The sequence below is a fragment of the Gracilinanus agilis genome, chromosome 2, assembly GCF_016433145.1.
Source record: "Gracilinanus agilis isolate LMUSP501 chromosome 2, AgileGrace, whole genome shotgun sequence".
Lineage (NCBI taxonomy): Eukaryota > Metazoa > Chordata > Mammalia > Didelphimorphia > Didelphidae > Gracilinanus > Gracilinanus agilis.
The window spans coordinates 245,979,264-246,007,068 of record NC_058131.1 but is presented as its reverse complement, the minus strand read 5'-3'; the positions used below and the strand labels follow the sequence as shown (position 1 = coordinate 246,007,068).

At 35.7% G+C, this 27,805-nt stretch overlaps 2 protein-coding genes across 4 annotated transcripts; one reads left to right on the top strand and one right to left on the bottom strand.

Annotated features, from left to right (window-relative positions):
* Nucleotides 1–548: 548 nt before the first annotated feature.
* Nucleotides 549–2,298, bottom strand: MOCS3 (molybdenum cofactor synthesis 3). Its single transcript, XM_044661111.1, has one exon. The coding sequence runs from the start codon at nt 2,296–2,298 to the stop codon at nt 928–930; it is 1,371 nt and encodes a 456-aa protein (XP_044517046.1). The 3' UTR covers nt 549–927.
* Nucleotides 2,299–2,575: 277 nt separating this feature from the next.
* On the top strand, nt 2,576–27,110 carry DPM1 (dolichyl-phosphate mannosyltransferase subunit 1, catalytic). Of its 3 annotated transcripts, none has more exons than XM_044661109.1 (9): nt 2,576–2,779; nt 7,124–7,223; nt 10,560–10,593; nt 19,221–19,297; nt 19,389–19,414; nt 19,590–19,685; nt 22,260–22,328; nt 25,632–25,746; nt 26,195–27,110. In XM_044661109.1, the coding sequence occupies exons 1-9, from the start codon at nt 2,607–2,609 to the stop codon at nt 26,297–26,299; spliced, it is 795 nt and encodes a 264-aa protein (XP_044517044.1). In that variant the 5' UTR covers nt 2,576–2,606; the 3' UTR covers nt 26,300–27,110. The 3 variants fall into 3 exon arrangements, with proteins under 3 accessions (XP_044517044.1, XP_044517042.1, XP_044517043.1); XM_044661107.1 differs by having other exon boundaries at nt 2,595–2,779; nt 22,263–22,328; XM_044661108.1 differs by lacking the exon at nt 22,260–22,328 and having other exon boundaries at nt 2,595–2,779.
* Nucleotides 27,111–27,805: the final 695 nt, after the last annotated feature.

The window sequence follows — 27,805 nt, the reverse complement described above, 5'->3', positions numbered from 1 at the left end:
TAACTTAAAGGCTTGAAGTCAATGAAGTTTTACCTCTTATCCTCATTTAATTCAAGGTTGTCCTTGATGCTCACTTACACAAATTTCTCCTACTTAAAATAGTGTAGGGAATGACAGAAGAGAACCTCCACAGAAAGAATGTCAGGAGTCCTATAACCCCCTAAGGATGTCCCTGAAAAATACTTTACAATATTCAGAGCAGTGTCATTTTAAAAAGGTAATGTTTTCCTCACTATTATTAGATAGTACAAGGATTGACTTTATTTCAATGCCCAAAGACAATAAGCACTCAGATACAAAGCTAACTATTTAGTTTTGACTTAAGTGAGAAACTATTTGAACTATGCCAAGTATTTCAATATAATTTCTGTTGTATGCGGGATACAACAGTTAAAAAGCCTATTTAATTTTTTTTTTCCCAAGAGTCAGGGATTTCTTAATGAGATAAAGTTAAATTCCACAATGATTATAAAACATCTCAAGTTGGAACCTTAAATTCTTACCGGCAAAAAAACATGTACTTACATTAAAATCCCCAGGGACAACTGTTATTAGAACAAATTACATTGATTTATTTCACCAATTAAACCATTTTCAAATCTTTCCTGAACAAGCTGCTTTAACAATCACCAATTCTCTTTAATGAGGCAGAAGCAAGCATCTATCTAGAGTCTAATATTTAACCTATCCTCGCCCTTATTTGATCACATCAGTCCTAAAGGATTAATCCTAAAAAATAAAGGTTGCCTTAATAAAATGAACTTTTGAAAAACAAAACATTTACTTATGAAAGAAAAAAAATAATCTTCCAACCTCCTCCCTTCCTCTACCGTTATTCACACTACTTCCTTGAGGTAATTTTAAAATTTACAATTTAAAAATATAGTTTTTGCCCCTCATCTATTTCAGGCATGTGAACAACAGAAATTAGTACTGTGGAAATGTTGGATCTATTTTAGTGGCCCATGCCATAAGACCTCCTGAAATATCTCTGGCCAACAAGGAGTCCAATTCTTTGACTGACAAGCCCTGCAGGACTTTTACTGCTTTTTGAGAATCATTCCCCAGTTTGCAAATCACATAGATGGGGAAAAGCATCCCTTTTTTAATATTCTGCTTCCCTTTCCTAATGGCATCCCCTAACAGTTCCAGGCTCTCCGAATCCCGACGCTCCAAGCGGCTCAAAGGGATGTGGAGTGCATGAGGTAGGCAACAGATGTCCACCTCCACCTTTGGCCGGACATCCAGCAGAAGGTGAGGTTCCCCTGAGTCCAACACCTGCTTGTAGTGGGCAGCAGAGACCCGCTCTTCCCGAGAGAGCAGCTGTAGAGAACGGCACTTATCCGTTGCCGAGGAGCCACAGAACGCTTCATAGTCCTCCAGATGGGTCACTGTGGGATGGTCTCCACAGACTACACAGTCTGACCTACGGCCCCGAAGCTGGATGCGGCGGAACTGACCTGTAAGCCCTTCAAAGAGCAAAAGGCTGCCACTATAGGAGGGCCCAAGACCGGCAGCGATCTTGAGCACCTCGAGCGCCTGTAGGCAGCCCAGCACTCCAGGCACTACGCCCAGGACGCCTCCGTCCGCACAATTGGTCACCGTCTCGGCAGGGGGTGGCGTGGGGAAGACACATCGGTAACAGGGCCCACCTTCGTAGTGATAGACCGTGAGCTGACCCTCCAGACGCAGGGCACTGGCCGAGACCAGAGGCCGGCCGGCCAGGACGCACGCATCGCTGACCAGGTAGCGAGTGGGTACGTTGTCCGAGCAGTCTGCCACCACGTCGTAGCGGCGGACAAGATCTAACGCAGTGGCCGGGGTGAGGGCTTCAGCATAAGGGACACACTGTACTGCTGAGTTGAGCCGTCCTAGGGCGGCGGCGGCGGAGTGTGCCTTAGCCTGGCCCGCCCGACCTTCACCATGCAGGACCTGCCGGTGCAGGTTGCTCAGCTCCACCACGTCGTGATCTACGAGACCCAGGCGGCCCACTCCAGCCGCTGCCAGATACTGGGCCAAAGGGCAGCCCAGGCCGCCGCAACCCACTACTAGCACGGACGAGGCGGCCAGGCGCAGCTGCCCGCGCACCCCCAGCTCCGGCAGAACTAGCTGCCGGCTGTAACGAAGAATCTCTTCCCGGGACAGAGAGGTCTTCGGCGGCAGCGGCGCAGGCTCACTCGGCTGCCGCGAGAATGGTTCCGCCGTCGCTGCCTCTAATCGCTGTTTGAGAAGCTTCAGCTCCTCTTCACGCAAAGCGACTTCAGCCTGCAAGGCCAGAATCTCTTTATTCGCCGCCATGCCGTTCTTGCCTCACCGTTGCCTCGGGACACGCTTCCGCTTTCGTCTCCTAGCGACTGGGCCAGACTAAATATGGGGGTAGTGGTGGTGGAATGAGGAGATAGATCTGTGTTTAGTCGTCAGAGTCACTGTCTCTAAATGGTAGATGGCTTGTGAAAAACGATTTGCAGAAGAGTCGTCAGAAGAGCAAGAGAACAAAACTAGTGGCCTTTTTAAACCTTCCTAGATTTGGACTATTCCCTCCTACTACACCCGCGCCCCCTCCCACTCTTTACGTAATTCCAGTTCCGGTAGATGGCAGTTCCGCCATGGCCTCCCAGAGCGATATTCCAAATAGTCCGGGGTCCCAGCGAAGAGGAGTGAAAGAGGCTGCGGCGGAGGGTACAGGAGTGGATAAGTACTCGGTGCTTCTCCCCACCTACAATGAACGAGAGAACCTGCCTCTCATCGTGTGGTTGCTGGTGAAGAGCTTCGGAGAAAGGTACCGCCCCAGGCCCCCTCTCAGGAGGGATGAGCTGGCCGTCCCCTTGTGGCTCCAACCTGCCTTTGCCCAGACCCCCTTCTCGCTTCCCCCAGGACTTTTTCGTAGCTTTCTAGAGAATGAAAGCGTTTTATGAGGACTCACTACGTAATCGCGAATGATAATGGCGGCTTCCTCCCTGGGGGACTCCTTCTGGGCGTCTCTCCCTGGGATCCTTCCCCGAGGCATTAGAACCTCCTCCTTTCCTTCTCCCCCCACCCCCCCCCCGCCCCCACTTCGGCTTAGTCTGGTCCCTTAGGTTGCTGGTGGAGAAGAGCCAGGGCTGAATTTGGCCTTCTTTTCTCCCTAGACGCCTCAGACTGGAGTATCATTTAAACAGCCTGTCACTGGGGAAAGAGATGGGCTGTTCAGAATGGCCCCCAAGATTTGGGTCTCATTGTCAGGCTGAGTGGCTTAGGGAGAGGAAGCCTTAGTCCCCGCGTCCCAAAGCTCTGGCTATAGTGAATATTTTACAAAAGAATGAGAATTGTGTATGTAAGTTTTTCCTCCACCCCCACCAACCCCCACCTTGGTAGAGGTTAGACATAATCGTATAGAATTGCAGAGGTTTGCATTCTCTGTTAATTAAGATCAGCTTTGGGTAGCTGTGCAATTTAGACCTGATTTCTAATCCTAGTTCTAATATTTGTTCCCACTTAGCATGAGAGATTTAGAATAACTCCTTCCAGTTTCAAATCTATGATCCTGATCTGAAATTAGAAGATCCTGTTTGGTTTGAAAAAAATGTAACTGCTTCAAAGCTAACATTTTTCCATTAAGAATCAATACTGATTTGTTTATAAATTATTAGATTTCTTTCTTCATCTATTTAGTTGTAGGGCACATTAAAGATAATAGAATGTAGAACTAAAAGAAATTTATTTTCTTTATTTTACAGGTGAGGAAACTGACCCTGAATGATTAAGTGAGTTAACTAAAAGCAAATGTGTTGTAATGATGGAGTTTCGAGACTTGGAAACCGAAGACCGGGGAATTTGGGGAATTTTGATGCTAAACGCATCCACTTATCTATGACTTCTTGAGCCAATCACCTTATCAGTTGGGGTCACAATTTCCTCACTTGTAAATTGAGGAGAATTGGACTAGATAAATTGCAAAGCAATAAGATTGTGTGAGTCAGACATTGGAGCCCAGATCCTCTGATTTCAAATCTGCATTTCTTTCCATTACACCACAATTTCTGGTGTCAAGCAATTTAAGTTTAAAAATGTATGATGACACTTTTAATGTAACACATACATACATTAATTTTTTTAAATTAAAATATAAAATGCCAAGTCAATCTTATTGACCATAGTAGTTTCAGGAAAATAGATTTTTAATAGCCATTGCTACGTAGCTTTCTAGGTATTTGCCTAGAAATTGTGCTTTCTAATGCCAGATTGATTTTGGTGAGCATATTCTGCAGTTTTTCTTTTGAAAATTATTCACATCAGGCAGTGGCACAGTAGATAGAACCCTGGACCTGAAATCAGGAAGACATGATTTCAGATCCAGGCACAAGCATTATTAGCTGCATGACATTAAACAAGTCATTTAACCTGTCTGCTTCAGTTTCCTCAAGTGTAAAATAAGAATATTTATCTCCCAAGGTTGTTTCGAATGAGATAGTATTTACAAATTGGTTAGCACAATGTTGGCACATGATAGATGATTAATACTTATTTCCGGGGCTAGCTGGGTAGCTCAGTGGATTGAGAGCCAGGCCTAGAGACAGGAGGTCCTAGGTTCAAATTTGGCCTCAGACACTTCCCAGCTCTGTGACCCTGGGCAAGTCACTTGACTCCCATTGCCTAGCTCTTGCCACTAGCACATTATTGACTAAGACGGAAGGTAAGGGTTTAAAAAAAATACTTATTTCCTTCATATCCATTGGCCATATATCCATGGAGGAATGGCTTTTGGTCTTATATATAACTCATAAATCAGATACTATTAATAAGCATCTGTTGTGTGCTAGGCAATGTATTTAGTTCTGGGATTACAAATAAAGGCAAAAAGCAGGCCCTTCTCTCAAGGAAATCTGGTTAATGGAGAAGACCACATGCAAATAACTATGTCTCCAAAAAAGACAGGAACCATGGGGAGTTATTAAGGGAAAGCCAATTAAGAGTTAGACTTCTTGAAGAAGTTGAGGCTTGAGCTAATACTTTTTAAAAGCAAAGGAAACTAGGAGGCAGAGCTGAGGCTTTAAGAGAGTTGGGAGGGTATTGGAGGGAGGGGGGGAGACAGAAAATATTTGAAGTCTGGACATGTAGTGTCATGTTTGAGGAACAGCAAGGAAATCAGTGTCACTTGATCCTGGAGTATGTGGAGGGGAGGAAGAAGTAGGGGTTATGATGGGCTTTAAAAGACAAATAGGATTTTATATATTTGACCCTGGAGGTAATAGGGAAGCTGCCAGAGTTTATTGAATTGGGGGGAGTAGGGGGGAGAATATAATCAGATTTAGGAAGATCATTTTGATAGCAGAGTGGAGTAAGGAGAGACTTAAGGTAGGGAGACACACTAGCAGGCTATCAAAAGTCCAGAAATATGGAGATGATGATCTATACCAGAGAGGTGGCAGTGTCAAAAGACAAAAGGAGGTCTATAGGAGAATGGTTACAAAGAGCAAAAGGATAGGACATGACCACTGTCTGGATATAGGAGATGAGAGTAAGGAGCTAAGGATGATACCTAAGTTGCCTGCTTGGATGACTGGGAGAATAGGTAGCGCCCTCATTAGTAATAGGTAAATTAGGAAAGAGAAGGGTTTGTAGGGAAAGATGAGTTCTGTTTTGTACATGTCAAGTTTAAGGCAGTTTTGAATCCTGCTTGAGACATATAATGAATTGGAGATAGCATACTGAATGTTAGAAGAGAGATCAGAACTGGACAAATATATGAGAGTCAATCATTTAGAGATGATTATTGAAACCATGGGAACAGATGAAGTAATTTGTGTTAGTTTGCTATTTTTCTTGCATATCAGGGCCTTATCAGGGATATTCATTGCAAAATAAATTTTTTCCTAGCCACAGGTTCCATCCTATCCTGCTGTAATTGCATTGACTTTACTCATAAAAATTTTTTTCATTTCATGCCCTCCAAATCTATTTTGTATTTATGAATAACTTTATATGTAGCTAATCTAGCTTCTCATTTTTATTTTATATAATGGAAGTAAAATTCACTTAAGTGAACTTCAGTATAACATTATGATCTATTTTAAAGTCACATAAAATAAGTTTGGACTTAACATAAACTTAAACTGTGGTTAACCAAGCTAAAGTAACTTGCTCATTTATCATAATGAGATCTTGATAAAATTAGGACTGGAATCCAGGACTCAACACCCAGGCCAGTCAATAACCTTTTACCCATAACTCACTGCTTTTTGCTATACCCAATTCAAACTCTCCTTCCAAAGTAAATGAAATATTATTTGAGGATGAAAATAGATTTTTGCTTTTAATTAAGTGGTACTTTTTCTTTATAGGAATTTTAAGTGTTTGGTCATATGTCCCAAAAGTAATTTTAATTAGTGAGAGCCTGAAGTTTTGATTAATGAGAACCTAAAATTTCTCCCCCAAAAAAGACATTGGTTTCTATGTACTATTGTATAGATTGTTTCCTATTTAGAAAATATAATGCTCTATTTGATTCTATTACATAACTCTTTGCTCCCTCTCTTCCAAGCCTGGGAAATATAATTCATCATTTGAAATTTTAATACCTTAGCTGTGGTATTTTCCATGATGTTATGTCAAGCATTTTTAAAAACATTTTTACTCTTCTATAGGATGAGAGAAATTGAAACTCATAATTTGTTGTTTCAAAAATAAGAATCAGACTTGGGGCAGCTAGGGTGGCTCAGTGGATAAAGAGTCATGCCAGGAAATGAGAGGTCCTGGGTTCTGGGTTCCAGTGTGGCTTCAGATACTTCCTAGCTGTGTGACCCTGGTCAAGTCACTTAACCCCAATTGCCTAGACCTTACCACTCTTCTGCCTTTGAACCCTTACTCAATAACCATTCCAAGACAGAAGGTAAAGGTAAAGAAGTAGTAGTATTAGTCTCATTCTGAATATTTAGTGAGTTTTCTTCTTATTTTCCTGAGGGACATATTACTATTTACATCTACTATCATTGTAAATATATTCCTCATTACTAATAGTAAAGTACTCCTCACTACTGTCATTGTAAAGTGTTCTTCACTACTAATAGTTTACAATTTAGAGTGCTGACCAACTAGCTATATTTGTTTCTATTTTTAATAAATAATTTTTAAAATTTCATTTCAGTGGAAACAACTATGAAATTATAATCATAGATGATGGAAGTCCAGATGGAACACAGGAAGTTGCTGAACAGTTGAAAAAGATATATGGGTCAGATAAAATTGTGAGTTACATTAAACTCTATATTTGTTTTAAACTATATTCCATTTTTGTAAGGGAAAGGTGGAAAGTAATGATGATAATCACTTAATTTACAGAATTGGCAAAGATAAAGTTTATAAAAAGTGAAAACTACCTGGTGTGTTTTTATCTTTTTTTTAATGAGCATGTTTGATTACACAAGTATAATACTTGATACAGAGATAAATTCACTTTTTCACATCATCACAGATCTTTATGCAAATTATGCATTTTCACAGCTGTTTGTCCTCCTTTAAAGACGGGGTTTTTTTTTAAAGCATGAGATGTATGACATTGAAATTTTTGTAGAGGTAATAGATAGATGCTATGGTTTCTTAAATTTTTAACTTTGACTTTTTCTAGTGGATGTATTCTCTGACCTGTATTTAAAGCAAAGATCACTACCTGTGAGATTAGTTTCCTTACTGGTATCTATATCCAGTACTACACCTTATATAAGCTCTGTGAGTTTTATTTTAATCTTCCTTGTAATCCTCTAGAACATAATTACTAAAACTAAAGTGCCAATGTTTTATTGAATATCAGATAAATATGTAATTTGTGGTATCTTCAATTCTAAGTCAGAATGCTAGATTTACATACTCAACCCTTGTAACTTTTTTCCTATAAGTCTTTCATAGTAACAGAGTTTTTTTCTACTGAATAAGATTCTTAAAAAAGCAGTCTAGAATTGCATTGAATAAATTACACTTAAAATGCTACAATAGAAACAATTGATAATGTTGGTAGATAGGGTTGTACTTTGTTCCATTGCCTTACTATGTTATCAGGCTTTTAAAATTTTTGGATTTGACCAGTTCAGTTTACATACAGTTAAGTGCATACTTATGTGCAAGACACTCTTCTAGGTGCAGAAGATACTAAGCTCTGAAGGAGCTTAAATTCTGCTGGAAGGGAAGAGGATTTATACACAGGCATTTCCCATCTCAGGGCCCTTTGCACTGGTCATTATTTGTGCCTGGAATTCACTTCCTCCTCACAGCTTAGACTTCATAGAAATCCTTTCTTCCTTTAAGATGTAGCTTAAGCATTACCTTCTACATAAAATCTTTCCTTATCTCAATGCCCTCCCTCCCAGTCTTCCTTGTATTTAACTATATTTATTTGTATTTGTGTTCTTTATATTCTCTTTGCATTTGTGTGTGTGTGTGTGTGTGTGTGTATGTAAAGACTATGTACACACATACAGACACTTGACTCTTCCATTCCAATGTAAATATTCTGAGAATAGAGATTGTTTCATTCTTTATATTTGTTTCCTCAGGGCCTGGCATATATTATAGTTTGATGAGCAATGGGGCCTGATAGCACTGTTAAACTACTAGAGCTTAAAGATTTTAAATGTGAATTTCATTTGGGGAATATCCTTAATCTTAAAATTTAACTAAGATGATTAAATTAAAAATTAAAGAATTACATAAGTGCTTAATAAATCTTTGTTTAAATGTCGAAAATTTAATTATCATAATCACCATGAAATAAAAACACAATTTTATTTTTGTAATTTTTTTAGTTAAAAATACCTACAGTAGATATAGCTGTATTTCATGAAATGATAAATTCAATATGTATGAAAACTAATCACTAGAGGAAGTTGGATACATGATAAAACATAAGATTAATAAAGCTAGAATTAAACTTAGGTCTTCTGATTCCAATCCTATTTGCTTATTTCTGATATACAATACTTCTGCTCATGAAATAGTGCTTTGAAGACTTGAGGTTTGATGTGTTGGGCCTTAAAATGAATTCTTAACAGCAAATAAAAACAAAATGTTTGGATATTGTTGCTAAATTATACTTTTCTAGTATGCGTACTCACCTCAGCAAATATAATCAATAAGGGCATCTAAATATGTTTCTAATATAAAATTTGTGCATAAATTTATTTTTTAATTGAACCTTATTTTTAATGCAGTAAATGAGTACTAATGGATCCTTTTGTTAAGCAAATGCTTTTTAGTTTTTTTAATCTTCATTTTCATCTATCAAATTTGTTTATGTTGGAAAATACCTAGATAGTTTGTTCTATTATAACTTACAGGTTTAAATTTACTGATGGTACACAATTCAAGGAAGTTGGAACTCTGTTCCATTTTTCCCTTTAGTATAAGAAGTATTTACATCCAAACCAACTCTTATGGAAATTGTCAGGATAAAGAGGGAGTAATAAAAATATGTACCAACAAAAGATAACATTGAAAAACTTAAGGTTTTCCTTATAACTTTAGTTTCGCATATCCTAAAAAAACAAACATATTGTTTGGTAAGTAGCATATTGAAAAACAAAATTGTATATAGGTTTGGAAATCATAAGATGCTAGTGGGTCCTGAGAGATAAAGTGATTATATCTCCTTATAGTCTCTTAAGGGCAGAGACTTTGTCTTATTCATCTTGAGTATCTTAAAACATAGTATTTAATAAACATTTGAATGAGTTGAGTAAACAAAGAAGATGACCTACAGGCAATATGCTATAGGGAATTTTAGGATAGCTAATATAATACCATTTCACACAGTGGATAATAAACATAGACTTCATTAAACCTGTAGGCAGGAAATAAAGGGATTTGAACATATTTATTAATAATAAGGCCACGAAAGGCAGCTTCTAAGAGAAGCAAGCCAAAGTCAACATCAGTGCAGGCCATTCCTTCCTACTTCATCTGGTGACTAACAGAAACTGGAAAGAGGTACGTTGACTCTGACTACCCAGTATGGCAATTCCCATGTTCCCAAGACCAAACATTTTCTTAAAGTGGAACATGCCTTTACAGGTATCCCTGTTTATGTACATAAGATATTCTACGTTGACCTTTTTTAAGTAAAGATTTTTTTGGAAACAAAGCAATGTGCAATCATAAATAATTAAAAGGTTTTTTAAATTGCTTTATAAACTTTGAAAATATCACATATGGGCTTTTTATATTTTCTCCCTAATGTGTTATAAAAATATCTTTCTAATATCTCAGTTGATTACTTTGACCACAGAGGTCACTGACTTGATTATAAGCTGATTTTGTTTTAGATTCCATTTTGTGTTCACAATCTTGAGTAGATGTTTTAGTCCTTCTTCCTCTATCTTCTCCCTGTGACAGGCTAGAAAAAACAGGAACCAGTGTCTCAGTGTATTACTAATTAGTTTATTGACCATACCTAGATAAGATTAAATTTCCTAAAGTATGGGATTGTTTCTATTCTTTTATTTTTAACAGTGATAACATTTTAAAAATATAATTGACTAGTATGAATTTATCTACATTATAGATAAAGACTGATGACTTTCTTACTCTTACAGCTTCTAAGACCCAGAGCTAAAAAGCTTGGACTCGGTAAGTAGTCATTAAGTAGAATAATTTGTTTACTACTTTAGCTAATTAATAACCAATAATTAAAAATGGAATTATGTAATTTTAGCATATCTAAGCTGAGAAGAGAAACATTTGAATATTGTGCTTTTCTTGTAGTTTTTAAAATAGTTATGTTGTGCTTTTAAAAATTCATAACTTTTAAGACATTGAGGGAAGTAGTTTTAGAGACATGATTTTAACTTGTTGAGTAAACTAGATTCTTATAAGGGCTTTTTTGATTGTCTGGAGACTAGCCTCAAAACAGTCAACAACCATTTATTAAGTAACTACTGCAAACAGTGAAAGCATTGAGTGACTAAACCTGGAATTAAAGATAAAAGGTCTAAATCTATATCCCAAAGATTATATGCAGATTGATATGTCTGGTCAGTCTTTTAAAAGAAAGAGTGCTCTATTTGGCATCTTTCACCTGTTAAAAGCTGGTTGTGTTTGTTGCTTAAAAATTGAGAAGAAAAAGAAAGAAAATTTAAAAGTATCAAAGACTGAGAGTGATAGTCTTAGAGGTGGTAAACAGTATAGAAAAGAAATCCATTTGTAGTGAAAGGAAAGAAGAGTTAGTCAGAAGGATCAATAGTATCTTGACTATGTAACACTTGGAAATACAAGTAACATCTGTATATGGGTCTGAGGTTGGAGAAGGGTGGCATAAAAAGCCACTTGAATTTATTAGTTCTTAGGGATATAAATGTGCTAACTCATACAGTTCAGCATTCTATGGGGACATTTAACTATTTATTATGTGTAGTAATGTATTGTTATGCCAAATCATTCAGCCCTGTTTCTCATGTCATCTATAGCTGAGTGTGTACTCTGTGATAATTAATGTATCTAATAATAACCCTGAGTCATAAAACAAAATATAAACCATGTGCTGCATATTGCTTAAGAAATCACAGGAGTCAATATAAAAAGTATAGGCTAAAAAATACAACTTTTTAATATGCCTCTTCCATATGACTTGCTTTTCTAAAAAAATATATGACCATTTAGTATATCCATAATAATATAGTTTGTACAAAGATTAAACTTGTTCAGTTTTAAAGTTTTATATATGAATTTTGCCAAAATATACATATAGATAGTTCCCACTTTATGTAAGTGAACTGTTCTGAAAACCCTCACATAAAACAATTTTTACCTAATGCAAATTTGCCTGAACATGTGGGGAAAGGATTAAGGCAGGAGGCTCTCTCTTCATGCATCTGGCCTGCTTTCACTTAGAGGATATTTTTTTGGTGGAGGGGTAAGAGGCCACATGTCTAAGCCAACAGGCAAGAGCAGAGAGAGTACTCTCAATTCTGTGCACTAACAATAACCAGGTCTTCTTTTGGAATATGGAATTCTCTCAGAATTCTTTATATAAAGTTGAAATTACTTGAAGTGAATTTATGTAAAGTGAGAACTCTCTGTATTCGGTATTATACTGAAATATTTTGCCACTTACATTCTCTATGTGACTCATAAATGAAGTTAAAATTTTAGACTTTTACATAGTTTCCTATTTACTTAGGATTCCATAGTCATGTAAAATAATTTAATAGAATGACTATCTTTAATTCTGATAGTTGGGCCTGTTATTTCAAAAATAGGAGTATTATCTTCAGCACTGTAAAGCATGAGTCATGCATGTCGGCCCACCATATTCTGATATAAATTTATTTCTAAGTGGTCCACCAGATGTGTGTTTGAGGGCCTTCTTTGTGTTCCTTGAATGCATTGCACATTTTAATAAGTAGAGTACATTAACTGTCAGTTTCTCACTCTTTAAATATGTAACTAGGCCATCATTAGTTCAAATCACATATTTCTCTGACTATCAGTCAATCAATCAATAAGTGCTAATGCTGTGCTAAGTGCTGGAGGTACAAAGAAAAGCAAAAACAATCCCTGCCATCAAGGAGCCTACATTCTAATGGAGGAAATAGCATACAGCTTTGTACAAACAAGGTATATACAGAGCAAATTGGAGATAACCTCAGACAGAAGAGGCACTAGCATTAAAGGGGATTAAGAAAAGCTTCTTGTAGAAATTAGGATTTTAGTTGATACTTCAGGGAAGCTAGGAAGTGGAGATAAGGAGGGAAATAATTCCTAGAAATGAAAATTCAAGGATTAGGGAGATAGAATGTCTTAGGTCAATAATAGTGTCCTTAGATCAGAGTACCGTATAAAATGACTATAAAGCTAAATCTAACTCAAATTCTTTGCCACTGAAGGCAACAGCTGGTGGGGCAGTGGATAGAATGTTGGGACTGGAGTCAGGAAAACCTGCATTCACATCCAGTATCAGACACTTAATACCTATGTGACCCTGAGGGAGTCATTTTAGGAATAATAATGGCACCTCACTGGGTTGTCATGAGGATCAGATTAAGTGATACTTACAAAAGTGCCTGGTACATAGGAGGTGCCTCTCCTTTCCCTCTCACAAAAAATACTACTATAAGAATTTTGGTGTATGTGAGATTTGTCTTATCAATGATCTTTATGGGGCATAAATGTATTAGTGGAATCTCTGGAGTAAAACAAGGATTCTCACTCTTACCCCTGTAATTTCGCATATTTTTGGAAATATTAGCAATAGCAATGTCTAGAGAAAGAAATTAAAGAGAATACAAAATAAACTCTTAAAATATCTACAGCATTTCTATACAATAACAAAATTCAAGAAGCAATAATAGGGAAATCCCAAAGCAAACAATCATAAAATGCATAAAAATTTTGAGGTCATTCTACCTAAGAGAACTTCATATTTGAACTTATATAAGTGTTTTGTGTGTCTTGGTAAGACTATCCCTATTTGCTAATGACATGATGATTTACTTTAAAAATCTGAGGGAATCAGTAAAGATACTAATTGAGACACGTAACTTCAACAAAGCCAAATATTGTGGAGCTACAGTCAGAACAACACAAGATTTAGCAATTTCTACATTAAAAAACCAAAGGGCATAGAACATGATATTCCAAAGAAAAGTGAAGCTGGATTTGCAAACAGGAATAATCTAACCAGCAAAGCTAAGTGTTGTAATCTTTCAAGGGGAAAAAAAAAGTTGATGAATCAAAGGACTTTTAGCCATTCTTGAGGAAAAGACAAAAACTGAACAAAAAATTTGACTTAAAGAATCAGGAGGAATATAAGAACATAAACATAAAAGACAAATCACAAAGGCTGTAATAAGTTTGAACTATGTACTTCTTATATGGGAAAAAGCCATTTGTAACTCTTTAAAATGTTATTATTATAGTGAAAGAGGTTGATTATGATTGAACGGTCCTAAAAATAAAATCCGGTATAGGAAGAGATAAAATGGAGCAAATTATCTCATACAAAAGAAGCATGAGTGGAAGAACTTTTACAGTGGAGGGGAAAACATGGTAGAGAGTAGGCATCATGGGAACCTTATTCTCATCAGAAAAAGGTTAAAGAGGGGACAGCTGGGTGGCTCAGTGATTGAGACTCAGGAGGTCCTAGGTTCAAATCTGGCCTCACTTCCTAGCTGTGTGACCCTGGGCAAGTCACTTAACCCCCATTGCCTAGCTCTTACCACTCTTCTGCCTTAGAACCAATACACAGAATTGACTCTTAAGACAGAAGGAGAGGGTTTAAAAAAAAGAAAAGAAATAGGTTAAAGAGGTAATGAATAACATACATCTAGTCTGGATAGTAAAGTCTTCTTAACTTAAAGAGAGCAAGGCAATAGGGGTAGGGAGAGAATTTTAGAGGGTTGTGCAGATTAGGGAAGCAGTGGTCAAAAGTAAATTAGATTTCTTAGGAGGGATACAGTAAAATAGAGAAAGATAAACAGTCGGGGGTGGGGGAGAGGGAATGGGATGGAGGGAAATGCACAACTAGTAATTATAACTGAATGTGAATGAGATGAACTTACTCATAAAACATAAAGAATAGATAAAAAACCAGAACCCAACAATATGTTGTTTATAAGAAACACTTAAAAATGAGCCACACACATAGTATAAAAATAAAGGGCAGGCATAGAATTTATTATGCTTCTGCTGATTAAAAAAAAATGGGAAGCAATCAAGATCCTAGGCAAAGTTAAAACTAAAATAGATGTAATTCAAAGAAATAAAAGAAACTGCAGTATGTTTAAAAAGTACCATAGATAATGAAATAATAATAATACAAAATATGTGCACCAAATACTATAGCATCTAAATTTTAGAAAGGAAAAGATAAATGAATTACAGATGGAAATAGATTAAAAAAAACTAATAATGGGAGACTTCATCCCTTCCCCTCTTAAAACTAAATAAATCTTAAGGAAATGCAAATCAAAACAACTTTGAAATATCATCTCATACCTATCAGATTGGCTAAAATGATAAAAGGGAAAAATGACAAATGATGAAAGAGATGTGGAAAAATGGAGACATTAATATACTGTTGGTGAAACTGTCGGCTCATCTAACCATTTTAGAGCAATCTGAAATTATGCCCAAAGTGTTATAAAACTGTGTATACATACCCTTTGACCTAGCAAAACCACCAATAGGTCTGTTTCCTAAAGTGATCAAGGAAAAACAAAAGAAAACCTATATGTTCTAACACAGCGATGGTGAACCTTTTAGAGATAAGAGTATCAGGACCTGCCCCTGCCCCGCCCCACCCCCAGAGACCTAGTGCCTTGTCCCCCAACCCCCCTTACCCCAAACAAGGGAGAGAAGGAGTACTCCCATTGGCTGCTGGGCAGAGGAGTGGGTAAGATGAGGAATGTCCTCAGGTGCATGGAGATAGGGAGGGGAATAGCTCCACCTCTAGACCCTCTGGCTTTCTAGTAATAAATTTGGTGGTGACAGTGGGTATGCCCACAGAGAGGACTCTTGTGTGCCCTTTTTTGGCACATATGCCATAGTTTGCCATCACAGTTATATGTTCTAACATTTATAGCAGCTCTCTTTGTAGTGGCAAAGAATTTTGGAAATCGGAGGAATGCCCATCAATTAGAAAATGGCTAAATAAGTTATGAGATGATTGTGATGAAATACTACTGGTCGTTAAGAAATGATGAGTAGATTAGTTTTATTTATTTTTTAAAACTTGTATCTTCTGTTTTAGGATCAATTCTAAATGTCAATTTCAAGACAGAAGAGTAGTAATGGGCTAGGCAATTGGGGTTAATGACCTGCCCACAGTCACATAGCTAGAAAACCTCTAAAGGACAGATTTGAATTCAGGACCTTCTATCTCTAGGACTATCTACTAAACCACCTAGTTGCCCTGAGCAAGATAATTTTAAAACAAAAACAGCAACAGAAATATTGTTTGAAGAACAACTATGAATGTCCACCATCAGAAAAAGAACTGAAAATAGAAATATGCATGATGTAGTGTTGTGTGTGTGTTTTTGGTCAAATGTAACAAATTAACAAATAAATTAAACTAGAAAAGAAATCAAGGAGATGACTAGAAACTTGGATAAGCTAGATATTTTAGACATCTGGAAAGAACAGAATGGGAACTGGACTTTTTCTCAGGAGTACATAGGACCTTTACAAAAATTTACCACATATTAAGTCAGAAAATTCTTACAAGTGAAATGTAGAAATACTAAATGAATCATTTTCAAATCATAATGCAAAAAATTATATTTAATAAAGGATCATGGAAAAACATTAAAAATTAGAGTGTAAGTAATCTTATCTTTAAAAATTAGTGGGTCACAGAACAAATCATAAAAGCAATAATATGAACATTCGAATCAACTACAAAGGACTTATGGAGGAAAATGCTATCCATATACAGATATGAGGTTGATCAATTGATATTGAGCATTTTACATTACTTAAATATCTATAAGAAATAGTGATAGAATCAATGTGTTTACATTCATCCATTTCCATTTTTCAAAGCCAGAACTTCATTTAAATAGTTTCATTGGAGCTATTGTAATTTTGTGTATTCTGGTCATTTTTGCATGTTTATCCTCCTATTATAGATGTTTATTTTGATCTACCCTGTCAATTATCTAACTATACACAGAGAGCTGATTCTGAAATGATTCCCACTTTTATAGCTAGTCATATCTGTTTAGAGATCACAAGAAATCACCTTCTTAGTTTACAAGCCTTTGTTGCCCTCTCCCTTTTAAAATCCCAAACTACATTTTCTAGCATAATTTTCTCCATCTTTTCCCTGCCCACCTTCACATTGAAATCACTGAGTGCCAAGGTATATGCTGCTTCAAGTCTACATGGCATATTGGATAGAGCACTAAACTTGAAACCAGAAAAACCTGCCTCAAATCAAACTCATTCACTTACTTTGTGATCCCTGTGCAATTCATATAGCCTCTCTGTGCCTCAGCTTACTCCTCAGTAAAATGAGAGTTGGACTCAATAGTAAGTTACTTTGCAGGTTTATCACTATTTCCTACTTTAGATATTAGTGTATATATACTAAAATTATTTTGTGGGTCATTTTTGCTTCTTAAGGGCCACATCTTTGCTCTCACAAAGTTAACTAAAAGATGTAATGTAGTAAAACTACATCTTACAAGATCCTACAAAACACAAGACCTTACCATGTTTATTGATTGTAAAAGGCATTTGGTGCAATAAATAAGACACTATTTTGAAGGCTTTCTTTCTGGCAAAGTATCCTCCTATACAATAGCAAAGATGTTTATTGCTGTTGTAAAGTGAGGTTCTTCATATACAGATATGGGAGGGTGGTGCTTCAAGTGTTTTTAGTAGACTGAAATATTGTGCTATTTACATCAAGCCTTTTAACACTACAGAACTTTCAAAATGAAATCTGTAATCACCTTATTAGTTTCCATAAAGGAAAAACCAAATGGATGAAGAAAGCCCATTGTTCAGATAGCTGAGTGGGCAACATGTAGATCCCAAATTTCTCCCTTAAAACAACAGCTCATTTTTTTAACATTATTCTTCCTAATATATGGCTGAGAGTCATGGAATATTTCAGTTTCTCCAAAGAAATGAAATAAAAGTTACTTAAAGATCAGTAAAGAAGTACATGATGGACATGAGCAGGCTGGATAAACAAGGAATTACAAAGAAGTGAAGTGAAGGGTATCATCAAAGAAATGAATGAGTGAAAGGGAAAATATGACTTTAAAATGAGAGAACAGTCATATAACAGGAGGAAGGGTTAGCCATTGGACAAGCCATGTGTGCCATTGTTATCCTGGAAGTGGCAAGAGGGAGTTATACTCCCCACCCCTACCCCCAAACCCCCTCACCCCCGCCCTCCTTCATATTGGGCACTCAATGGCTAACATAGGAAGATGACAATTAGGAGTATCATAAAATGAGCAGATGTGCATGGGTTTTATTTTGTAATGTCATTGGGATTTCCCATAGTGATAGTATAGATCTTTTTTTGTTTTCGAGGATCGTGAACAGTGCAAAATAAGATGACTATACATCCCAATATAATGACTTGTTGTCTTGGTCTGCCAGACTCTTTTGACTTCCAAGAAATCATGCTTAGTCTTCATTTAGCTGTAACTTGATCCAATAATTAAAGTGGTTGTGGCTTAATTTTTCTAGTGTATATCATCTTCTTGGTTGTTGGCATTCTAAATATGAGATTGTAAAAAGTAAAAATAATACCTATGGGTGGCCTGAAACCTGAATGATTCTTAACACTTGCCTCATGGGTACCCACAGCCAGAGAATTCATCACCTAACAGCTATTCATCTGGTAATTAACCTTGTACTTAAGCGAGGCTAGTCCTCAGCAGACCCAGTCAGTCACTAGCATTTACAGCCTTCATGGCTTCGTAGAACATGACGGCTGGCCTCCAAAAGCCTCATTTACTCATACACTAAGTAAGTGTGATTCTCAGAGTCTGGATAAGAAAAACCAGATAATGTTGACATATGCCTCAGAGGCAGCCAGGCAACACAGGTACACAGCCACTACTCAGGAGAACTGAGTTTGATTCCTGCCTCTGCCACATCATAGTGGCATAATCATGAAACAAATCACTGGCATCTTAGCACTTTAGTTTCCTCATTTATAAAATGATAATACTTGTACAACCTATCTCGCTAGATTATTGTGAGTAAATTGTTTTGTAAATCTTAAAATGTTATACAAATATTGAGTTTATTATTATTTCTGCATTTTCATGTCTTTCCTAAAACATCTTAAGTGTTAGGCTGAAGATTTTTACCCTTTGCTAACCTTAGAATTTATAGTAGATAATGTTTGGACAATTATGTATAGTATCTTCTATTCTCTTTTAGTAGGATAGAGGGTGGAATTTAGTAGTTCCCTCTTCTCACTAGTGAAGTAGTAGTGTGAATAGGAACTGCTGCATGTTTTCAGATATGGTAGTGTGTCAATATGTTTTACTTAACTTTTTCTTATAAAGGAGGGTCTGTCAGCTGGTGCATTATTGAAAAGTAATGATTAAAAAAAACCATAAGAAAAATTGGCATTAAATTATTAAAACTGGAAAGTGTACTTTAATTTGAAAACCTGCTAACTTGGTGTATATCTTGTACCAAAACTTTTTTCCTTTTTTAATATCTTAACTATAATCCATTAAAAGTCATCAAGAATGGAAGTAACTTAAAATTTTTCTAATCAGGAACAGCATATATTCATGGGATGCAACATGCTACAGGAAACTTCATTATTATTATGGATGCTGATCTCTCACACCATGTAAGTTTTTTTTTCCTTTGAAAATTTATTTCTTTGATAGCTTTAAAAGTTTGGCCTCATTTTACTTACCATTTTTTCCCCCAAATTTCAGCCAAAATTTATTCCAGAATTCATTAGGTAAGTAGTATTTCTAATACTTTGGAAAATTATAACAAATGGTTAAAATTTTAATTTATCTTTATCTCCCCTATTTAGTTTTACACTAATTTTCAAATATTTAAGAATTTTCTATTGTGAAAATAACAGTTGTGATAACTTTTATAAATTGTCAGTTAATGTATGCTTCCCGTAGGAAACAAAAAGAAGGTAATTTTGACATTGTTTCTGGAACTCGCTACAAAGGAAATGGAGGTGTCTATGGCTGGGATTTGAAGAGAAAAATTATCAGGTAGATTTAATTGTCTATAAAGTAATTTTTATATAGTTTTTGGCTTGAATCTTCTATTTAAAAAGCAAAAGGGTACTTATATAATACTTTGCCTTCTATTCATGGGCTTCTCTATAAGAGCTTAAAACTTACAAGTTCTTATTTCTCATACAGAATTTTTCCTTTTAAAAAATGAATAATACAGTATTAGTTTGTATGTGAATTCTTCAGCTTGTGAACAATCAGTATAAAAATTTTGAAAGTCCTAAAAAATTAAGGTATTATGGAATAATCCACCCTATAATAGGCCATAATTTTTAATCCTAACTTGATTTGCTTTTTTATGATATTCATAAAGAAATATGATATTTTAAATTTCAATCAGTGACTACTTTAACTCCACTAGCTTTTTTGTGCTTCTGGGTGGTAATCCCAAATTACCACTAACTTCTGCGATAATTGGATTTGTAATTTTCCTTACCAATAAATTGATACACTTAAATGAGAATTCTATAGTTTCTCTGACAGTAGAGTTAATGGAGGAGTAATTATATATATATATTTACTTTTGATTCAGAAGTTTTGCTTTTGTTCTGTCATATAATAATAACACTAATAATGGTCTAAGTTGTTTTTATTCTAATTCTATTTATTGGGCAAATAAATGTAAACTTTTGATTCTATAATGTCAGTATACCAAAAAGATTTTTTTTTTGTTTTAGAACTACCTTAAGTATGTAACTATTTACAGTACTGTGCTTCAGATATTAAAAGATATTTTCATTCTGACTTGTTTAAAGTTTTCTACCACTCTGCTATTACTTGTTACATTTTGCATCTATAAGTTTCTGAAGGTAATCCAATTTGGATTACTATTGGATTGTTTGAAAATGGACCTTACCCTGCCTTTGCCATTTCTTTATTTCTTTTTTAAACCCTTACCTTCTGTCTTGGAATCAATTCTAAATATCCATCAAAAGGCAGAAGTGGAGTGAGGGGTAGGCAATTTGGGTTAAGTTGACTTGCCCAGGATCACACAGCTAGGAATTGTCTGGTGCTAGATTTGAACCAAGGTTCTTAATCCACTAAACCCTGGATTGGATTCTTTGAGGGGCAGCTACTTAAGGGGCAGCCTACTTAAAACCTACCTCTAGACATAGTCTAGCTATATAGCCCTTGGCAAATCACTTAGTGACTTTACCTAGAAAGTACTGAAATGCTTGATTTCTCTTTCTGGAGTTACCTCTATCCAATAACCAAAAGTCCTGTCCCTACCCACTGAATTCTGCCTAGTCTAAGGGAAATCACTTTTCCCTGGGAATTGGGGAAACTTGTTTGGGGGGGTGGGGATGTTGGCTTTCCTAAGAAACACTTTCTACAAGCCCAGATACATTTTTGAAATGCTAATGAAAACTATTCATAGCTTTTAACTTGGAATTCAATTCTATTTAGCTGTGATTAAAAACTTCTCCCTTACTAATGTGTTGGGCTACCACACAAAGAAACCACTCCCAGTTTCCCCAAAAGCATGCAAATGAGTGATTTGTCGGTTTTGATCTATCTCCCTTTAGATGTAAAAAGGCAAGTTTTTTTTTTTCTTCTTAAACCCCTTAGTGGCAAATTCAAATCAACAAATATTAAGTGCTCTTTGTGAGCATTCAGCTTTGGCCTTGGGGATATTGAAACTCTGGGCCCCCAATTTGCTTACTATCTAGTGGGGGTTGGGAAAAGATAGTACCCTATACTGGTTGCTATTTACCTCAGTAAATCTTTGTTTTAATTAATGTAGGTCTCTTCTGTTAGGTATATGGCAAACCCAGCCATACCTTCTTATTCAGTTAGATTCTTCCTCTGCCTTCCTGTAAATGCTGCGCCTAGGGTACTGGAGACCTTCTTCCAGGTCTCTTGACATTTTGTGCCTAGCACCTAGTAAATAAATACTAAGTTGGTTCATTTTTGTGACTATCAGTAGAGCACTAGGGCCCTCAGTTATCCCTTACTCTGGACAAGTGAAAAAGCCTGTTCTCTTTTCCTGAATGATAGTTTTTACACCACTTCTTAGCAATAATTAACAATATTACATTACATAGCATATTGGAGAATTACAAAATGCTGTGCAAGTTGCTCTAACTCATTTCCTTTTACTTGAAAAATATTAAGTGTCAAGAATAAGAATGAGTACACATTAATAGAATTTCTTTTGAAATAAAAAATTAGGTCCAAAGATTTCCCCTCTCCCTTCAATATCTGAATTAATTGAAGGGAGAAGGAAAATCTTTGGACCTAATTTTTCAATGAAGAAAAGCCTGAATTCCCATTCTTAAAAAATGGAGTATGTCACATCTTTTAACCAACCGAAAAGTTCTTTTATAAGGCAACCCCATCTGCTGGAACTTTTTTTAAACCAACAATGGTTCTTAAAGGCAAGTAGTAGGTGATTTTTTTTTTAATCTAATAGCATAAATTTATTTGTTTTGCAATTAGTGTCACTCAGATATTAATCAGAATGTGTGACTGATGTTCCCATATTTTAAAATCTAGTAAGGCCATTTCTTTATTTTATTAAACTCTAAACTTGGATATTTTATTTGGCAGCAGGGGAGCCAACTTCCTAACTCAAATTTTGCTGAGACCAGGAGTATCAGACTTAACCGGAAGTTTCAGGTACAGTGTATTCCTACATTATATAATCATAACCAATGTTTTCCAGCAATTTGTATAGCCTTCCTCTCTCGTCCTAATCCATTACTGATGTTTTTAGATTCTAAAGTTGATATTTATTTCTTTTCTTTAACCCTTACCTTCTGTCTTAGAATCAATATGATATATTGGTTCCAAGGCAGAAGAGATAAGAGCTAGGCCAGTGATGTCAAACCTTTTAGAAAGGCAGGTAATGGGAAAAATGTCTCCAGGCACAAGTGGAAAGGGGAAGGGGAACAGCCCAGCCGCCTCCTTCTGACTTTCTAGTAACATTCTAGGGAACTCTGTTCTGAGGTGATGGCAAGCATGCCCATAGAGAGGGCTCTTAGTGCTCCCCCACACTTTGGCACACATGCCATAGGTTCGCCACCATTGGGCTAGGCACTGGGGATTATGTGACTTACCCAAGGTTACACAGCTAGGAAATGTCTCAGGCCAGATTTGAACCTAGGATCTCCCATTTTTGAGCTTGACTTTCAACCAGCTGAGCCACATAGCAGCAGCCCCCTTGATGTTTATTTCTCAGAAGTGCTTGGACTGACACTGCAGTGTTCAGACTAGAATACTAAGTAAGCTATATAAGATGTTACAGCAACCTCTAGAAATACTTCATAGGTAGATGAAGATAACCAAGATTAATACTGTGCTCCTTAACATTTCTATAAAATGAATGGAGCGTCTGTCCATTGGTAGTCCATTGCATAACAAGCAACATTTTGTTGTGTTTGTTCACAGTTCAAACCAGTATTTGTCAAAATATTTCCCTAGAAAAATGTTTAGTTTATTTTAAATTTTTCATTGAGCTTTGTGTTCTTCCATATATAAAATTACAATTCTAAATAGATTACTGTCTTCTGATAAAAAATCCTTATATTTACTGATATGTACAGTGGTCATGGATTTACAGCTATAAGAGACATCAGAAAGCATCTAGTCTGCCCCTCTTAATATTATAAATGAGGAAACTGAATCCCACATAGGTTAAATGAATTCTCTAAGATACCACTACTAAGTAGCAGATTTGAACCCATGTGCTGTATTTCCAAATCCAGGTTGTCCATTGTACCTCATTCCATCTATAAATTGATATGTTCATGCCAAATGACTTAGAAACAGCGATACCAAATTTGTTGACCCTGAAACTTAAAAAAAAAAAAATGCTGATTCATTTTACTCCAAGTTCTTTTTTACAAGTTAGCCTTTTTTCATTAGCTATAGATTTTTAGTATGTAATGCAAGTATAGATATCCTTTTTAATGAAAACCTTAAGTTTTAAAAGCTTGACAACTAAAATACTGAATTCTGAGGTGATTTGTTCATATTACATAAAGATTACTACAGGCCAACTCTCCTAGTCCCTAGACTGTCAGCCAAAACCTTATAGGTAAAGAGAGACAGAGAATTTTGAAGCTAAAATGCTACACATCATCATGGCCAATTGAAGATCATATATAAATCACAGTTCAAAAAACCTTTTTTTAAATGTAAGCCAATAGGAAAATAGGATGGTTTTATTGATAAAGGCTTGATGTTTATAGGAGCTATGTCAGAGGAATTTTTTTCCACCAAAACCTAAGTGGACCCATCCCTCTTCTAAAGATGTATTCCCTTTAAAAATGAAGAAAGGTCTATGTAGCTCTGCCACTTGCCTATGAAACCTTAGCAAGTCATTTGGCCTCCCTGGACTTTGATTTTCTCATCTGCAAAATGAGGGGGTTGGATTTTCAAGTCCCTACAGAGAGTAAATACCCTAACTCTTCTGTTTCCTTTTCTATTATAACAAGGCCAGGATTTTTGTGTTTGGAAGGTTTTAGAAGGAGAGAGCACCCTTGCACTTGAATACTATTGGAAAGTATATGCAAAGGTTTTTCCTAGTACCAGAGGTCTGATTTTTGTACTAATGTCATTGGTTTCTTTGTCTTGGACTTTTACTTCTTTTTGAAAATGCAGGTTGCCACATTTTTTATCCATTATAAATGTGATCCTCATCCTCAGATTTGTCACCTCCCATTTTGTGAACAAATGCATCCTATTGCCTTCTCCTCTGAGGCAGAGCTCTAGTACTTCAAGGCCTAGTTTTGTAGTTACTTGGAGTAGCTCGTTTCTCAGAGAGCATATTGAGGTTTTACTGTAAAACCCTGGGGACATTTAGGGGAGAGAATGGAGTTCAGTATAATGCTTTTTCTTGCCTTACATTTATACTTTCTCTTCTCTATATGCCTTGCTGGTTTGTTTTTTTCCTCTAGAAAGGTTTTGTAGAACATGGCTTGACTCCCAGTATCTCTCAGAAATTTTTTTTTCTCTTCAGGCTTTTTAAAAGTCTCTCTTCAAATTATAAAAAAAAAAATAACTTTTTTTTTAACCCTTACTTTCTGACCTACTAACAACTCTAAGCAGAGTGGCAAGGGCTAGTCAAATGGAGTTAAATGTCTTGTCCAGGGCCTCACAGCTAGAAATGTTTGAGGCCAGATTTAAATCCAGGTCTTCCTGACTCCAGGCTTGGCACTCTATCCACTGGGCCACCTAGCTGCCTCTACTAATTAATATTTAAAGCAGCTTTTACTAGCTGCTTTTGGCAGGAAATAGACTACAGTAGAAAGTTGTTCTTCAAATGATTCACTTAACTACATTTAATCGTTTTTCTGTACAATTCAAAGGAAGGTACACACTTCCTGAAAGATACAAAACATCCATTTCCTGAACAAATGCTACTTTTAAGAAATACTGTAATATTTTTATGATTCAGAATACACAAAAATAATTAAAATAGAAACTTAATATTGAAAAATTTAGACTGTACAAATATCTGTGAACTTCAGGAAATAAATTAGATGTGATTATACATTTCTCATTGATGTGGCTATTCCTACCCCTACTCCCCACCCCACCGATATATAGTTCAAAGCCTAAGCCTAAGTTTTCCAGACTGGGTCCACCCAGTATACTGGAGTCCTTATAGATTGTGTATGCCTAAGAAGTATGTAGACTCAATTTTCCCTCATTCTCACCACTGATCAGCACGTCTTTCTTAATCATATATATCTCTCTTATAATAACCTTTATGCATCTCTTACATAATTTTTGGGGAAATGTTCTGACCTACTTCTGCTCATTGTGAGTCTATGACCCTTTGGGTGGACCTCAATTTAATTCTTCTGAGATGGTGGTACTTCATGACTCAGAGGCCTACAAATATGAACCTTGGATAATATGGAAATCAACTTTAGTATGTTTGTCCAGCCTTCTTATCATTCTAATGCTTTACAGGTTATACCGAAAAGAAGTTCTACAGAAATTAATGGAAAAATGTGTTTCTAAAGGATATGTCTTCCAGATGGAAATGATTGTTCGAGCTAGGCAACTGAACTATACCATTGGAGAGGTATGAGTCTAATTAGAAAATCATATTTAATGCTAAAAAATCAGTAAAGCTACATACTGGATTTCTCATTTAAAAGAAAGTTAAGGGGTTTTTGTTGTTTATTTTTTAAGTTAGGATTAATAGAAAGTAGCATTCTCTCCTAGAGCACTGTTAGAACTCTGCTTCCATTTCCTTCTCTTCCCCCTTCTTTTGCTCCTTGAATTCTTAATTCATTTTAATAGACATCTATCCTTGCTCACTCTTCTTTTTAATGACCAATAAGCAAGGATAGCCTTAAATACAACTTAATATCATTGTACCACTTCATAAAATTATAAAATGAGAACATTCATAATTATAAACTTTTTTAACCTGGGTAAAAAAAAAATGTGTGGGTTTGCACCATATTGAGTTTCTGCTTATTCTGCTTTTTAAAAGAATACACTGTTTCTGTTTTGTTTTCCATTAGGTTCCTATCTCATTTGTGGATCGTGTTTATGGTGAATCCAAGTTGGGAGGAAATGAAATAGTCTCCTTTTTGAAAGGATTGTTGACTTTGTTTGCCACTACATAAGATGACATTATTCATTTTATTTTTTTAATTATCATGTTCATTTCATTTTTAACATAAGACAAAAGACCTGGTTGCTGATTTTTAAATTGTACTCTTAAACCATAAACAGTAAGGTAAGGTAAATTTCATATACACCTTAAGTTTTCTTTTCTAGAAGTTTGTGTATTCCAAAATAGATTTCACATCTATGTAAAGAAAAAAAGAATATTCTTTATGTCTGTTTACAGTTGTAATAAGATTTATAAATAAATTTTATGAGAGTTGGTTTGGATAAGCATTGTTGCTAACATGTACTAAATTGGATTTTCTTGTGTGAAGCTTTGAAATAATGCTTACTTATTAGTAAAAGCAAATTTTCCAGATTTGGGTACCTATGGAATATAGACTTTAAAAGAATTATGTTATGTAAATAATTTAAATATATTTCTAAAGTGTTTGTATGAGTTGGCAATCCACCATTTGGTTTAAAATATCTTCTCCCGAACTAACAAGAAAAGCAACCAGCCTATTAAAATTAACATATTAGGTTTTTTGGTTCATTGCAGCTTGAATAAGTAAACCTGTTTAACTTTTAAATTTGTGGAAAACTGCATTCTAATATGAAAAAATCACAGTAAGAGTTAAACCAGTTTACTAATGAAAATATTAAATGTATGTTTTGAATGAAAGTTGTATAGATATATTAAGCAGTTAAGAACATTTTCCTCAGTGAGGAAGAAAACATCCAATTCTATGAGATTCAAATTGCCATTCTAGTCATTTTAAAGTAATTTGCCAAATATCTTGGGCTTTTTTTCCCCAAGAAAACACATTTTTTTAAAAAATAAACTTACATTTGTATGTTATTCCATGTCTCCTTTCTGCATTTTTTAAAAAAATTGATATTTTACAAAAGGCAAATAAGTTCCATGTGTGAGGCACTTATTAAGTACAGGTTAGGTCATTTATGTATTTGGGCAGCTAGATGACAAAGTGGACAGAGTGCTGAGCTTGGAATCAGGAAGACTTATCTTTTTGGGTTCAAATCTGGCCTTAGAAACTAGATATTGTGACCCTGAGCAAGTTAACACTTTGTTAACCTTTTGTTAACTTCATCTATAAAATGAACTGGAAAAGTAAATGGCAAACCATTCTAGTATCTTTGCCAGGAAAACCCCATATGGGGTCATAAAGAGTTGACATGATTGAAATACTGAACAACATTTATGTATTTGGCCAAAATTTATTAAAATGTCATTTTTAATTTTAAAAAAATTATACATATATATGTTTCTAAGAAATATTGAGCTTTTTTCCTTAAAAAAAAAAAGGAAGTTTTAGATTATTTTGTATGAAGGTAAAAATTACGTTTTTGTTTGGTAAAACTATGATTCTGTTGTAGACAATTCTTAGTGAGGAAACTCCTTCTATCAAATGCCCATTAACCACAAGAATTATGTAATTTAGTGTCCTAAAATTTGCCCAAGGCATTGAGAAGTTAAGTTTGCCCAGGGGCTCATAGCCAGT